Raw genomic sequence first — 13,111 nt, 5'->3', positions numbered from 1 at the left:
CCTCTCAACTGCCCACCCTCACCTCATCTCCTGCCACAATTCCCATCCTGACACGTGAGGGACATCAAGGAAGTATACAGGCGTTGAAACATGCAAGACCACCAGCTCACAGGTTTTACTGCAGTTGCAACTGGGCTTTCATCTCAGGTGACAATTACTCCCCTACACAAAAATCTGTCCCTGTCTATCTGTGATGAGGATTATTAGATCATCTAATGATTTGAGTCTCCCTACCACATGCAAGGCACTTTTCAATCCAGTGAGCAAATACGGTCTCTTCAATACTAAATATCTGAATCAGGTCATGATATTTAGCCCCACCTTTTGAATACAAGTCTGAAAAGTCATTTACAGCTTGCAAACATCCTGAGTGCTTTTTAAGCCCACATGTCTAGCCAAAGCAAACTCATGAAAGCCATCACACTTCAGCTCAGCCACGCCCATTGCACAACAGATAGTAATTCTTAACAAGACATCTCAGACTATCCAAATAGAAAGTGTTTTTGTCCAGAAAATGACAGAAGTAATTCTACATCCTTTGTGTTTAAAACCAGGCTACCTCAGCTTCTCAGTGCTGTAGCAAGACACAAAAAACTTATGTGTCAAAAGCATGTCATGCACACAATATTTTTCACAACTTGGCTGTTCTCAAGAGCCTGTATTAGTTACTCAACAGAAAGCAGAACCCTGTCTACAGATCCCTGTGTCTAAGGGATGAAGCTTCATCTAAGGGATGAAGCCCCCAACCTAGGAACCCGAAACTCTGTATAAGCAACTGTTTTCCTTGCAGGCAAGCAGAGGTTTTTGCTATGAAAACTGAAAAAAGCCCCAAAAGGGACAAAGACAAGATTTTAAGAGCAAGCTAATGACTAAGTAAAGGAAAATTTTAATTTTAGGTCAAGAACACTTTGTACACTGAATTCCAGTAGTACTGCTTCCAGTCTATGTACCAGTATATTTAGTCTTTTACAGCATTTCCACTGTAAACTACAATCCCCTTGAAAGCGTTTGGTCTGGTAAATAATTTGTAATTCATTGCTCCAATAGAAGCACTGGAGTTAAGAACCTGGTTAAATCACAGTAGCTTAGAGTAGCGTGTGCTAGTATTTCACTATAGCAGGGCTGGCAGAGTTTGTACTGCTGCAGCTGGTCAGCCACCAGATAAAAACTAAGTCCTTATCTTATTCCCCTCCTTTGCTACGGGACTTAACTATATAATATCCTCTGTGGTAAGAATGAGCAAGATGCAAGTTCTTTATGAATTTGTGAAGACTATTACCTACAGAGTTCACATCTAAAAGCAACTGTTCAATTGCATTAAACAGAGCTAAACAGTAGGACTCGAGTTCATTCTCAGCTTGACTACTACTGTATCAAGACCTGGCTTTCTTACACTGCAGCTATTCTCCATCTTTCAGCTCATGCAGGATTTGAATGTACAAGCTATACAACTTCAAATTTAACATGCACTGCAACTGGCAGTCATTCCTGCACAGGCTTGGAGCTACAGTTCAGTCAGAAGGATAATCAACAAAGCAAAACAAACTTCACAAGGAATGTCAGCAGTCTACTGATCACTAGTACCCCTCCAACTTTACGTGGACCAAGATTGCTGTTTCACTTCACACTACCATTTATCCACTTACAGCTAGGAAGAGTGGGAGAGTAGAGTTCGGTATTTAGCACTGCAGCTTGTTTAGTTTCTCTGGAGACCACTTTCTGCATGCTTCAGTTCTTTTTTTAGTAAAGTACATACAACTGTCTCGGGAAGACTCTGAACTTCAGTGAAATAATGTTTCATCAGCAACAGGCTGAATTTGGAACTGAGTAATTACAGTGCGAACAGCTATTCTAATCACTTAAAGTCTTACTAATTAAAATGGCTACAGGTACAAACAGAATACACAAATTGACTTAAGGTGCAGAAAAATTTAAGAACACTGAAACAGCACAATTATAAGGAAATGTAGCTTCTTTTGATTTAACATCATAGAGCAGTGTAGTATATCTGTTACACTATTTTTAAATATGACAATTTAACTGTAGCCAAGCCGATTTCTTGGAAGTAATAGGGGAAGGGCTTAGGCTGATAAAGCAAAACATGGGTGAAGCGCTATGAAGAAAAGCAAAAGCTTTATCTTTTCATTAATTCCCTGCCAGTCAACAATAAGCACCATGTATCATTTATTCATGACTCTAGATGTTTGCAACACATAATATTATAAGTTAGAGCTGATAAAACCATGCTGCAGATACCCAGTCAGAGAAAACATTACCAGTTCCCACATTCGTTCTGTAACTCTTCCGGATTCATTTGAGGTTACTACAATCACTGCTATACTAGACATTGGCTGGGGCAGGGAGTGACAGTTTAACATAGTGAAGAATTATACTCTCTTAAGCCATGACAACTCCGAGGAGACACGTGTGCCTGCTCCCTTGAGCACAGACATTAGATACCTCTGGAGTTCACTAGTCTTATTACTGTTTTTCAAGCTAGGGCTCCTTCTGGAGTGACCACATCAGTTCTTCCAGTCAAGCAGAAAAACACTTCCCAGAAGGAGCTGAAAGTGGCAATAACCATTTCCCAAGCTGAAACGCCTGAAGTGGCACAAAGTCCACACTGATGGATGATACCCAGTTCACATTTTGAAATGGATGCCTGATTTGACAGAAAGGGGCGGTACAGAGACAGAAGGATGACTTGCCAAGTCCACTTCCTGTTCTCTCATTCATTTAGCAAATTCCTTTAATTCCTGCCTCAAACTGCATGTTCAGAGATTGCTGTTCTCTCACTCCATTTACAACCCTCCCTCACCACCAGTTCACGAGGAAACAGATAAACCGGTTTGTCTGTGCTGCATCCATTAGTCATGGAACCTTTCCAACACTGGCATTATGGTTTTCACAGGCTATAAAGAACAGAACTGTGTCATTTTTAGGGAGCTTTTTTTTTTAATATTGTTATTACTGGCAGGAGGGGCAGAGGCTGTGTAGCTTCTAAGTCCAAATGGTTTCTTGCACCTCATTCTCACCAATTCCCTCCCACTTCTCAGCTGCACGGAAAGAGGTTCCCAGGAACCTCTGCAATCCGGAGGCTGATAATCGTTTAGATAAAAAAAATAAAAATATTTAAATTTTAAAAAAAAAAAAAAAAGAGAGAGAAAAACCTCGATCCCTCTGGAAGATTAAAGTGCCCACCCAACCCGAGGCGGGGGAGCCCCTGCGGCCCCAGGGGCGAGCAGGCCGGCCCCGGCCCGGTGCCCCCCCCCCCACCTCCCCGGAGCAGGAGGTCCCTCAGGCGGCGAGTGACTCTGCACAAATCGCGGCGGCTCCGCACGCCCGGACCGGCGGCCCGGGGGATGGACGGGCGGAGGGAGGAAGGACCCCGGCAGCCCACACCGGGGGCGGGCTCGGTCCCGCGCGCCTTCCCGCGGCGCCCAGCGGGACGACGGCCCCGCACCAGAGGCGGGGAGGGGTACCCCCGCCACAGGGGCCGCGGGACGCGCCCCCGCGGCCTGCACCCCCCCGCGCCTCGGCGCGCCCCCGGCCCCGGCTAGGCCGCGGGCCCCCCCTCTGAGCGACGGGCTGAGGCAGAGGAGAGGGAGCCCCATCCCCAGGCATCCGCCGCCCCCCCCCCCCGCTCACCTGGAAATGCTCCTGGAAGCGAATGGGCAGTATCTGAGCCATGGCTGGGGGCGAGCTGCCCGGGGCAGGGGCGCGGGGCAGGGGCCGGCGGCAGCAGCAGTAGAGGCGCCGCTGCACCCCACACAGCAGCAGGGAGGAGGAGGAGGGGAGGAGAGGGGGAGGCGACGCAGGCGCAGTGCCCCGGCTGGGATGGCGCCCCGGCGGGCTCGCCTCCCTTCTCTGCCTCAGCCCGGGGCCGCTCACTCCAGCGGCGGGATCACTCCGCACCTCACCAGCCTGCCAGGGTCTCCTCAAATAGTCCCTCCTCGCGACGCCTCTGTCCCCGCCCCATCGCCCCCGCCTCTGGGCCGCCCGCACGCCCCGCCGCCTTCCTACCCCCCCGCCGCCTCGCCGCCCTGGCTCGGTGGCAGGGCTGAGGAGGGGGCTCCGGGCAGAGCGGGGCGCCCCCCGCCCCGGCAGCGGCCAGCGGAGAGGGGCGGGAGGGCTTGTCAGAGCCCAGGTATCCTTCCGCTGCTTCCACACGCGCTCATGTGACTCGCTCCCCTCCCCGGCTCCCCGGGGCGGCGGGTGGGCTCTGCGGACCCTCCCGGCCCTGTCTCGCCGGTCGCCTCACAGGGACCCCCGGCCCCGCGCGTCCCCTCCCGCCCTTCTCTACAGCGGGGGTGGAGGTGCCGGGGGCGATGGACCCCCCGGGGCTCCCGCCGCGGCTGTGGAAGGGGTAGGGGACTCCCCGCCGCCCGGCTGCGGCCCTTGGTGGGCGCTGAGGGCCGGGAGCAGGCCCACTCCTCCAGCCGCGGGCCCGCGGCCTGCCCTGGCAAGTGTCGTCGGGGCTGGTTGTGCCGAAGAGTGGCTCTCCTCCATCTCCTCCTCCTCCTCCTCCTCTTGCTCGGGGTGGACACCGGCTCGTCCTGGCCGCCGGGCTCATGGCTCCCAGCTCGGGGCACAAGGGCCAGGGCAGCCGCTGCTTCTCAGCGCCCCTGGGGGGCTCAGCGGGTGCTGGGTGCTGGCTCGGTCCGGTGGCATGGCTGCCCACAGCCCTACTCAGGCCGCATGGGCTTTGCTACCTACTGCCATGCCTGAAGGTAGGTGAGGAGGTTTATGACCAGTTACTAGGTATGTTTGAAAAGCCATCCTGTTTCGTGCTGCTCAATTTCTGAATAGAAATAGAGTTCCTTCCCCAGGTGGTTGACACTATAAATTGGAAAGTTACTGAATAACCAATAAGTGAAGGGCCCAACATGCGAGGTTCATCTACACCTCTTTGTTACCAGCACTAGCATCATGAGGGAGGTGAAGGTAACATTACTGCTAATATGTTTCTCGTAAATTGCAGTAACCCTTGGAGAGGGAAACTGCTGTGGTGTTGCTAACTGCAGCAGTTTCATCCAGAGCATCATGGTGGTTGCATTTTCCCAGAGAGCCCAGCACTGGGAAATGCAAGATTACAGGAGAATTTCTGATTTAATTTTTTATAAATGAGTTTCTCATGCTGTGGGTTGCAAAGAAAAGCTGAACAAGGGCCCCCTGAAGACTCAAAACCAGAAGGCAGATTAAAACAATTCCAAATATATTACAATTTAAAACCTCATTATTTTTACTTAACCTCATTCATTTTTAATACATGGAGCTGGGAATTACCAAAACTGGGTTAGGTTTCCAAAGGAATCATAGGCAGAGCTCTGCCAAGACACTTTGATTCCTACTGGCACTCACAACTGCAGGCTGCAGCCAATGGGGACCCCTTTGCCATGTATGGGAGATCTGGAGGTCTGCGTCTGGACTGAGGAAATCCTGAACAGCCCGTTGAACAGGTGGCAGAAGATGCTGCTAAAACTCCATCCCTCAGTAAATCTGGAATCTAGCTCTACCTGGAGGACTCGTGATTGGGGTTAGGCACCAAGGTCTGCTTTCTCAGAAGCAAGCAAAAATGGAGCTGAGGTGGAGACAACTTTTCTTTACATGCTCTCAAAAGGTTTAAGTAGCATCTACTCTGTAGGTTTGTTAGCAGCAGTTTGTTTATGGTGCGTTAGCTGTATTAGTTTCTAAACAAGGGCAGGTGAACAGTACTGCAGAGATGAGACCATCAGTGGGACGTCAGGACATGATCTGTCACCAGCCCATTTTGCTATAATGAACTTGTTCTGTGTTTGCCTCTGTCAACTGCCCTCCCACACAATCATTTTATGGATACTAATTATTTCTATCTAGAGCTCCAATTGCTAGCTTTTGCTTTGCTTTCTAATTTATAGTCAACTAGCTCTGTTCAAAAAAAATGAGCCACAGACTTTCATCACTTATTTCACAAGTGAAGTAGGACTTCTTATGTATGTAGTTACAGGATAAATATTAATATCATTTATATTTGAAAGGAAATTTTGATGAAGGAAAGAAACAACAGGTTAGTCTGTGATACATGGTTTTATTTGCAAGAATTACAAATGCACAAAAATCAGTGTACTGTGTGCAATCATTCTTAGTAGTCTGGCACTAAACTGTTGACATCAACTAGAAAGATCACTGGCTAAGGAAATCAAAACTCTCTTAATGTATAATTAAAACTAAAGGTCTGTTACATTTCTTCAATCCAGTTTTAATAATATAATGCTTCATGCCCACTCCCAGCTGGCCAAATCCTAATTACAACATCTCATAATTTCCGTAGTAAAAAAAAAAAGCACCTCACTTTATGTAAAAGCGCTTTGCCACACTTATGTCTGCTGATGTCTTTCTCATTTGTATCTCCTTATGCTGTTTTGTTTAAATATCTGTTCTTCTTAACAGCTGGCTTTGGTGATCACAAGGGTTAGATTCCTCATAAGTGTGATCAGCTCTGCAGAGCTAGCTGATAGGGTTTGAAATTTTGATGCAAATCAGAAAAATGGAAAAAGTATTTCCCTATCTTTTCTTCAGTTTGCAAGTAGCTGGGCTTCCATGGCTAAAGAAACTGATCTCTCTGTACAGTCAGCTATGTGTGTGGATGTTTTAACTGAGTCTTTTAACCTTGTTTTCTAGATTTAGTTTGGGATCTCTCAATGGAAAGGCACTACCGGTCTTATTTAAGGTATTTTCCTGCAGTCTATAGTCTTATTAACAGGAAATGTAAAGGGTCTCAAGTCTCTAACTGTTCGCTGTGCTAGTACCCCTCTGACTAGCTACTCTCTTATTCCTGTATAAAAGGCAGAGGCACAGCACTTAGCAGCTGAGAAGGGTGTAATCCCTAGCAATCCTTTAAGACAGCAAATGGAAAAGCTCCTGGTAAATGTTTCTCTTTTTTTTTTTCAGAGGTTGCTCTCCTCCAGATGTTTGGTTTTCTGGCTCCTCCTATGGATGGCAGCCTGATGCTCTTTTTCAGTGTTTGAGAACAGCTCTGAGAAGAGCTGCATTTTTTGTCTTGGAGGGTCTGCTATTTACATGGGAAAATGTTATATGTATTGTATGTGTTACTAGTCGTCTTCACACAGAATCAGCCAAGGAAGTCTCACTGGAAAAGCAATGTGCATTTCTCCTAAGTGTTGCTCTCGGAGTCTTGCTCTACAACATCAGTCCAAATCAATTTACCTACAAAAATATTCAATTTGCAAATGTTTGGCCACTTTACAGTTTTGATTAAAAAAAAAAAAAAAAAAAAAAAAGACACTAGCACATATTCTGGCCTATGTGAGAAAGTGTCCACTTGCTGACAGCAGGAGACCTGCCTGAGTGTGAATACGTAAACTACAAGTGACAGGGAGTCTGTGGGTTCGACTTGCACGTCCTTGGGACTGATGACTACAAACTGCTGGAGAGCTGATGTGTGTGGCACAGCATTGAATGCAGAATGTTTAATCTGCATCTGTTACCAGCTTTATGCTGTCTGGTGCTGTCCGAGTGTCAATGTTTTGCCTAATAGATAAACACAAACCTTAGGAACACTGTATTAGTAGTCACAGCAGGAAAATGTTGTGGTGCAGCAAAAATGGAGCATCACAACATCTCCAAAAGTTCTGATTTGGCCTCTCACAGAGAAAACTGACATTTTCTGCATCTCAAGGCCCTCACTGACTGCCCTGTTTGCTTCAGGATCCAGTTTGAAATTGTACTCCTTGTTTTTCAAACCACACCCTCACTCCTTGGACTTCTTTCCAGCTTGTCTCCTGGAGACAGTGGAGCCCTTCCTTTTCCTCCCGTTTGTTGCTTCTCTCTCCTTCCAACAGGCTCCTTGCTGCTGAGTCAAGAACTGTCTCTTCTCTTTGTATCCCGTCCAGAACTGACTCCTTGTACATGTCCCAGTCATTCTCCATCTTAGTGCAAAATTCTATTCAAATAATGTTCTTTTCCCCTGGAATTCAATTCTCCTTTTCCCATCTGTTCTTCTTATTGAACGTATAACTTTGGGTCATACACAACGCTCTGAGGCTCTGGGTGAGTTTCTTCTGTGGTTTTTGTAAGTCATTGCACAAGCTTCTTAGAGCAAACTGGTAAAAACTGTAATGTTTTTGAAGAAATTATTTGAAATTCTGTTGACGAGTTGTTTCATATGTAACTGTTTAATGTTTAAATTCCCTCTAGTTCATTTTCTGCCAGGAGAATGTTGTACACGCTTAGTGTTTAAAGGAAATCCCCTGTTATGCTGGATTTAACTCCCAACATGTTCACCATAAAGGTCGCTTTATGAATTTAGTTTGGTATGTGAAGCCCCATACTGTATTCCCTGTGCATGGAAAGCTTGTCTGGAGATGATAGATTCTGATGTCATTTAATGTCAAAATGAACAGAAGTGTCTAGAGGCAGTAGTAGTGCAAGCTGGAGGTCTTTAGACTAAATTCTCCGCAGAGAATGCCATGATGATACATAATTTACTTGTAACTCGCTAACAATATGCCTGTCTTTCCTCCCAGAAGCATTTCTGTTTAAGGAGCCATTTCTGTTTGTGCAGTGTGCTGACATTCATGCTCTCTGTGCATTCATATAGTTGTTTGCTTCTTCTCTGGACACTTGTGTTCTCCAGGGTTTGCAGCACAGATGCTGAATTACTTTTGAGGCAGTATATTAGCTGGAATTGCAACTCCTCCAGCCCAGCCTTGTAAAAACAGAGCTCTACTGGTTGGTGACGCAAAGCCGAATAAAGGGCATGGGAGTCAACGTCTGTCTTCAAAATCATGACAGATGGGTCAGGGCTGCTTGCTACGTCAACCTTTTTAGAAGCTGAATTCCTCTAGAGTGTTTTCTCTGGCAGCTCATCTGTCAAGTGGATAGAGGGTGAACGTGTTCTTTGAAAATATAACTAATGGAAAGGAAAGAGGTAGCTAATACAAATCAAGCTGTAGCTATTGCTAATTTCACTAGTTCTGGGATGACAGAAATCAAGCTACACTTATAAACAGACCAAGTGAAATCTTAGCCTAAATGGTCTGAGTGGTTAAATGCCATTTAGGAGCATAACCAGTAAGTGTGCATAAATGGGATATGAAAATGAAAGGCTGGAAAGGACCTGAAGTGGTCTTCTTGTTTTTACTTCTGTCCTACAGCAAGACTGAATGAGCCAATGTTTTCTAATTGCAGATTACCAGTGTGATTTGGGAAATACTGACTGTTAGGGCCTTTTAGCTATTTCCTTTGAAATAGACCCTTGACAGGGAAACCTCAGTGTTCATTTTCTTAACGTTATTCTATTATCCAGGAAACAGAATAAAGCCAAGAAAAACAGAAACCCCATTACATTTTAGAGTATAGTAGTAAACCATGCAGATGGTAAACAGACTTTTCATTTTTTGTAGGTTCTTTACAAAATATTTTGCCTTCTCTTGATCCTGGAAAGAAGCACTCTTTAAATTCATAAGCTATGAATTCCCCCTGTCCCCAGAAGGAAACATGTCTTTTATGACTTATGCTTTTCCTGTGTTTGCGTGTTTCCTTTTCCCCACCATAATAAGTTTTGAGACCATTGACCAAATTCAGTCATATGTGATGGAGAGGAATAAGCTCAAATATACAAGATTTCTGCAAGTTTCATGAAAATAGGCAGTCAGAGAGTGCAGAGAGACTTTTATTTAGAAAGAATGGCTGAAGTGGGAGTTCAGCCCTTACCAGCAAATCTGTGAAGCAGTCAACCCAAATGACGAAAAAAAAGTCTGTGACCAAGGTCTTCACCTTCTTGAATTTAGTTTTATTGTTCATGAAATATTTTTGTTCTCTTTCTTTATGCCCAAATTCCTGCTTTTGTATGAATCTGTACCTTTGTCTGCATCAACTTTAAAAATAGGTTCATACAACTTTAAAAATAGGTTCATAAATCGCCTCCTGAAAACACCATTATTTCCTGAACTATGTTCTCGCCTTCAAAAAGAGGTTTTTATTAGACCATGTAATGCTATTTTATGTAACACAAAGGCCCTGTTTTTTTTCTGTCAGCTTACAGGATTTCAGGAAGCTGAAGATAAGTCACCCTGATTTTCTTACTTGCTCTTGGTTTTCTCTGTCTTGAATTGTTTGTGGAGCAGGTTTTAATGAAGTTCTCTGTATTGCATGGTTCTTAATGACATATATAACCTAAATGTAACAGACTGGCTTTTATGGAATTTCAGTCTTGACTGGAATTTTCAAGACACAAACACAACACAAAGATGTTTCCCAGAGAGGTTCAATAGCCTACGTTTGCTACCTTTTAGATTTTTGAGAAAATAACAAGCAAGATGGCTAAGCTAAAATAAAATGTAGGTAAGCACAGACTTACATGCTCAAAGTCCTCATAATGAAATGTCTTAAGTTACTTTTTAAAAAAATTCCTACTAGTGCTAGCAGAAGCAATGTATAAGCACGTCTCCTACCCTTGTCACTAGAATGAATGTAGATGACGCAAGATTAAGACAGCTGTGCCCCTTTATGCCAGGGCTTTCAGTGTAACTGATACTACTTGTATGAGGGATGTTAAATAAAGGGAGAAAACCTCTTGTCCAGAGGCAGCCTTAATAAGCACTGGAGGGAATTTACAATCCTATCTTTTTAGAGTCTAGTTAATCTTTTTAGAAATACCGATCTTCCTGAATTTAAGGAGTATTTTGTACTTCCTGATTTTCTGAAGGCTTGAGAGGTGCTCTGTGACATAGAAAAGTGACATCAATTTTTGGCAAACTGTGCTGCTCTAGCTGTGTATCTTCAGCAAACACAAAAAATGTAAAGGGAAGCATGCAAAGTGCTAGTTAAAACCATTTATTTAGTATTTTGTGGTTGCATTTCTTTGCAGCTTTTTTGTCCTCATCATGGGAAAATGTGATCTTATAAAGTATTCATTTCAAAAAGAATGTGTGGAGGTCCAGTTATGCAGTAGCTTTTAGTTGCCTCCCTCTTTCTGCACCATGCAATACTATATCCAGGAAGCAAAGGAATGATTTCCAGTCCCCATGTCAGAATCTTCCCTCTTCCATCCTAGCTCTCCACAAGTCATTTGCTCCAACTCAACCAAAGTCTAGTGTGAACATGTTCAAAATCCTGGATCAAGTAAGGTTCTGTAGCCAGAGTACATCAGGAGCGAGTCATCTTTGTGTGTTTCTATCCATTTCCATTTCATGAAGACTGAAATGTAGGTGTTAAGAAGCTTTTCTTTTCGTTCTTTGTTTATGCTGGAAGAGCAAAACTAAAGAAATCAAAGAAAGTTTAGTGTTAAGAAATGAGCACTTTCATGGGCCCTCCCAAAGATCTTTAAATATCTGCATGTTTCTCTTCTAGCTCAGAATGTGACTGAGAGCACATGATGTGTTGCCTGATGCAAGAACTATGCTCAGTTAATGCATATTGCCAAGTTTGTGTCTGCAAAGAGGAGCTTGATTTGCTATGTCTAGGCTGTGACTGATCATACTCCTTCACAAAGTGAGTGAACAAACGGCTGTATACATGCCTCGTAGAATACAGGAAACTGGAGGTTTTAATTAATTATTCCAAAACAAGGATGGTCAAATATAGGCCATAGGATTAAACCACAGCCTGAATCCATCTTTGTTTGTAATATAAAATTAAACATTTTAGAATGGTCTGTCCCTTCCCAGTCCATTCACTTCTCAAAAAAATGGTGCAGCTGGATTTGCTGGTGTTACCAAGACTCTGGGAAGCTATTGGCATGGTCCCCCTAGTTAGTCAGGGCTTCCCGATTTGTTTCACTGGTGTGTTACCTCCTCAGCTGCTGGGTTATGAAGCAAGGCAGCATTTATTATAGTGCTCATCTCAGATATCACTTCCTCCCTATTCATCTCCATGCATAGTTACATACGACATGCAGTATTATTTTCAGCTATATTTGGCTTGCATGTAATCCAGCTTTCCAGCTCCTCTCTATATTATGTAAATACAACAGCAGGGAGAAGCCGCCTTTTGTCCCCTTGTGCCAGGAGGATATGCTGAACATCAACACGAACGTGTTCCTGAAGACCAAACTGTTTTTCTGGTAGTCTGCTCACAGATTTCATAATCCATCTGTTCTCTGTAGAATGCAGTTTATTTAAAGCAACAAAGTTCACTTCAGAGACATTGTACAGTAGCTGCTGTTTATGTTGATTTTTCTGATGAGGCTCAATATTGTCTATATTCCATTATATCTCAGCACTGTCTTTCATTGCCTCTTTCCACCAGATTTACATATTATCCCTCCCGGCTGTTCACACACACTTTCCTTTACTTGGCAATCTTCCAGTCACTATACTACAGAGGTACTAAAACAGCAGAGCACTTGATGAGAGTCAAAATAAAACTACATTATGTTATACTGCTTGGCCTACAGATGACTGAACAATTAAACAACAGAGCATCCGAGACAGTCATCAGAAGTTCTCTTCTTAAGACTGCTCATTTTTAGTATTTTTGGGCAGGTATGTAACAAGGTTGTAGAGGCTTAACAAATGTCTCTTCAAATGTTATCCAATTCCATTATTTATCACTACTCCAAAGAAGAGGAAGTCAGAATTAATGATTCATTCAAATACCAAATGAAAATTGTTCTTACAGCGATTGGCTTCATAACCCTGGCACTTGGGACATCTGGGAAAGCAGAGGTGTTCCCTGGAGGTTTACACAGATCATTAACACAGCCAGGCTGACTCAGCAATACAGCTGCACATGCCTAACTGCAAAGATACAAGGAAGTTTAATGCTTTTAATGTGATACTCGACATAAATCCATGCCTGTTTCCTTAAGTACATGCATTCTTGAATTAAGGCTCTAGCTTCCTGCTGTCTCATGCACCCAAACTCCACTGCTCTGTCATTGCCACTAGCTGCTGGTGACCAGTGATACGTCAAAACTGGCAGCGTGCTGCTGTATGCCACAGTGAAGAACTGCTTTGGTTGTGTGCTGCATCTTACCTCACCTGGGCACAGGTGAAGCCCTCGGGCTCCTGGCAGGCTGCCACTGCACAGCCAGCACAGAGCAAGTTAGCGTGAGCAGGGAATGAGACCTCAGTATTGCATTTCAAACACTAAGTAGTAAAGCAGGCAA

The 13,111-nt window shown here is 44.3% G+C and overlaps 1 protein-coding gene across 5 annotated transcripts in view; it reads right to left on the bottom strand.

Moving 5' to 3' along the window:
- The window catches only part of CLTCL1 (clathrin heavy chain like 1), a 35,393-nt gene extending 31,461 nt beyond the window's left edge, over nucleotides 1–3,932 (bottom strand). For 2 of the 5 annotated variants that reach the window (XM_040603601.1, XM_040603610.1), the window contains exon 1: nucleotides 3,649–3,931. In XM_040603601.1, the coding sequence (XP_040459535.1) occupies nucleotides 3,649–3,690 (42 nt within the window). In that variant the 5' untranslated portion in view covers nucleotides 3,691–3,931. Of the gene's footprint in view, nucleotides 1–3,648 lie in introns of all 5 variants that reach the window. The other 3 variants (XM_040603617.1, XM_040603627.1, XM_040603637.1) reach the window with 2 other exon arrangements.
- Between the last annotated feature and the right edge of the window lie 9,179 nt (nucleotides 3,933–13,111).

Source organism: Falco naumanni, chromosome 1 (genome assembly GCF_017639655.2).
Source record: "Falco naumanni isolate bFalNau1 chromosome 1, bFalNau1.pat, whole genome shotgun sequence".
NCBI classification, from domain to species: domain Eukaryota; kingdom Metazoa; phylum Chordata; class Aves; order Falconiformes; family Falconidae; genus Falco; species Falco naumanni.
Note: the sequence above shows the minus strand (reverse complement) of the source record. Positions and strands in the feature narration are given on the sequence as shown.